Consider the following 1,789-nt stretch of genomic DNA (forward strand, 5'->3'; position numbering starts at 1 on the left):
TTTAGTTACATGCACAACTCAATTTTAATTTGATAATCTTTATTTACCCCCTCTTGAGAAGCCACCTAGGCCAACAATGTTAAAACAATGCTTCCATCACTGAATCACAAACTTCACTAGAAAAAACAATTTTTCAAGGAAGTGGAATTCTTTTGGGAAACACTCTCTCAATGAAACAAGTATTTTGCGGTTGTAGCCTTCTCTATCGACGAATGTAGCCTTCTCTATCGACGAAGTATGCTTTGATCAACACATAGAAACACCTTCTCTTGATGAAAACACAAATTTAATTTCTAGAGACATTTTCTACCATTGAAAAATGTTATTATTAGTAGAGATGTCATTAGTTATAAGTGTAGTCAAACTTCATTTTCATCAATAAAATGCACAATGGGAATAATAAGATCCGTACTATACCTTTTCAAATTACACAAATAAGGCTTCAAAGACAATTACACAACAAAATCGCTCTCATAAACAATTATACCATATGTTCCATCCTTTCTTGATCCAATATTGAAACTGTAACTTGCAAAATCCAACAACCAAGAAGTACAAGCTGATTAGTTCTGCCGGAAAGCGATGTAACGGGCCAGAGAGAACAGAGGCGCAGCCTTGCCATCATCGAAACAAGCCAACTCCGCCTCAGCCCTGCTCACCAGCTCTGCTGCAAACGCCCTCGCCTTCTCCAAACCTATCAGCTTCGGATAAGTGGCTTTGTCAGTCACCAGATCTTTCCCGGCCGTCTTCCCTAACTCTTCCGTCGACCGAGTCACGTCCAAGATGTCGTCAACCACCTGAAACAGCAGTCCCACGCACCTCGCGTACTTCCTCACCTTCTCAACCTCCACCATGTCGCCTCCTCCCATGATTGCCCCACATACGACTGCAGCTTCCAGCAGCTTCGACGTCTTATGGACGTGAATGTATTCCAGGACGCCTATGTCTATCTTCTGACCCTCACTGGAAATGTCCACGATCTGCCCGGCAACAAGCCCCTCGGATCCTACCGCAGCGCCCAGCTCAGCAACGGCTCGGAGAACTCGCTCCGGTGACACGTTCACTGTGCGAGCTGCCATATGCTCAAAGGCAAGTGAGAGCAGTGCGTCTCCGGCGAGGACTGCCGTGTCTTCGCCGAAGACCATGTGGTTGGTGGGTTGGCCGCGTCTGAGATTGTCGTCGTCCATGCATGGGAGGTCGTCGTGAATGAGTGACATGGTGTGAATCATTTCGATAGCACAGGCGGCAGGGAGTGCCTGCTCCTCGTCTCCCCCCACTAATTTGCATGAGGCGAGGCAGAGAATCGGACGGACCCGCTTGCCACCTGCCATTAGTGAGTAACGCATCGCCTCGTGGATTTTGAGCGGGTGACGCAGTGGAACAACCAATTCCAACGCATCGTTTACCAGCTTCACTTTGCTTGCCATGTACTCCTGGAAAGGGAAATCGTCCCGCAGTCTTGGATTCTCCTGCAACTGGGGCCCAAGCGCCGGAGGGGCCAGGACGGAGCTAAGCCCGTCTGGCGGCGCCTTGCAACGAACTTTGAAGCGCAAAACATGGGGATTCTTTATATGGATGCCATGGGGTGTTGCAGAAAAGGCGACTGAAATTGATGAACTCATGAAGTCGAAAATTACCAACAGAGGACGTGCGGATAAGGTAAGAGGATGGTTGGAGCAATGCGGAAACGAAGATAAAGCCCTGTTGAGGAAGATGCCTTTCAATCTGGCAGCATTATTCTAAAACAAGGCCCCTGGACACTAGTACGTAATTTAAAAAGTTTTAAAGC

General features: G+C 47.6%; 1 protein-coding gene across 1 annotated transcript; it reads right to left on the reverse strand.

The window, feature by feature from the left end:
* Positions 1 to 563: 563 nt before the first annotated feature.
* Positions 564 to 1,622, reverse strand: LOC137936159 (geranylgeranyl pyrophosphate synthase, chloroplastic-like). The gene has a single exon (XM_068780717.1). The coding sequence runs from the start codon at positions 1,620 to 1,622 to the stop codon at positions 564 to 566; it is 1,059 nt and encodes a 352-aa protein (XP_068636818.1).
* Between the last annotated feature and the right edge of the window lie 167 nt (positions 1,623 to 1,789).

Source organism: Aristolochia californica, unplaced genomic scaffold (assembly GCF_029961685.1).
Source record: "Aristolochia californica isolate CCGP_79_NKW_82.1479 unplaced genomic scaffold, dmAriCali1.0.hap1 SCAF_7, whole genome shotgun sequence".
Lineage (NCBI taxonomy): Eukaryota > Viridiplantae > Streptophyta > Magnoliopsida > Piperales > Aristolochiaceae > Aristolochia > Aristolochia californica.

What these genes read in the sequence shown, in the direction of transcription:
- LOC137936159 (XM_068780717.1), bottom strand. Translation starts at nt 1,622, where the DNA reads ATGAGTTCATCAATTTCAGTCGCCTTTTCTGCAACACCCCATGGCATC.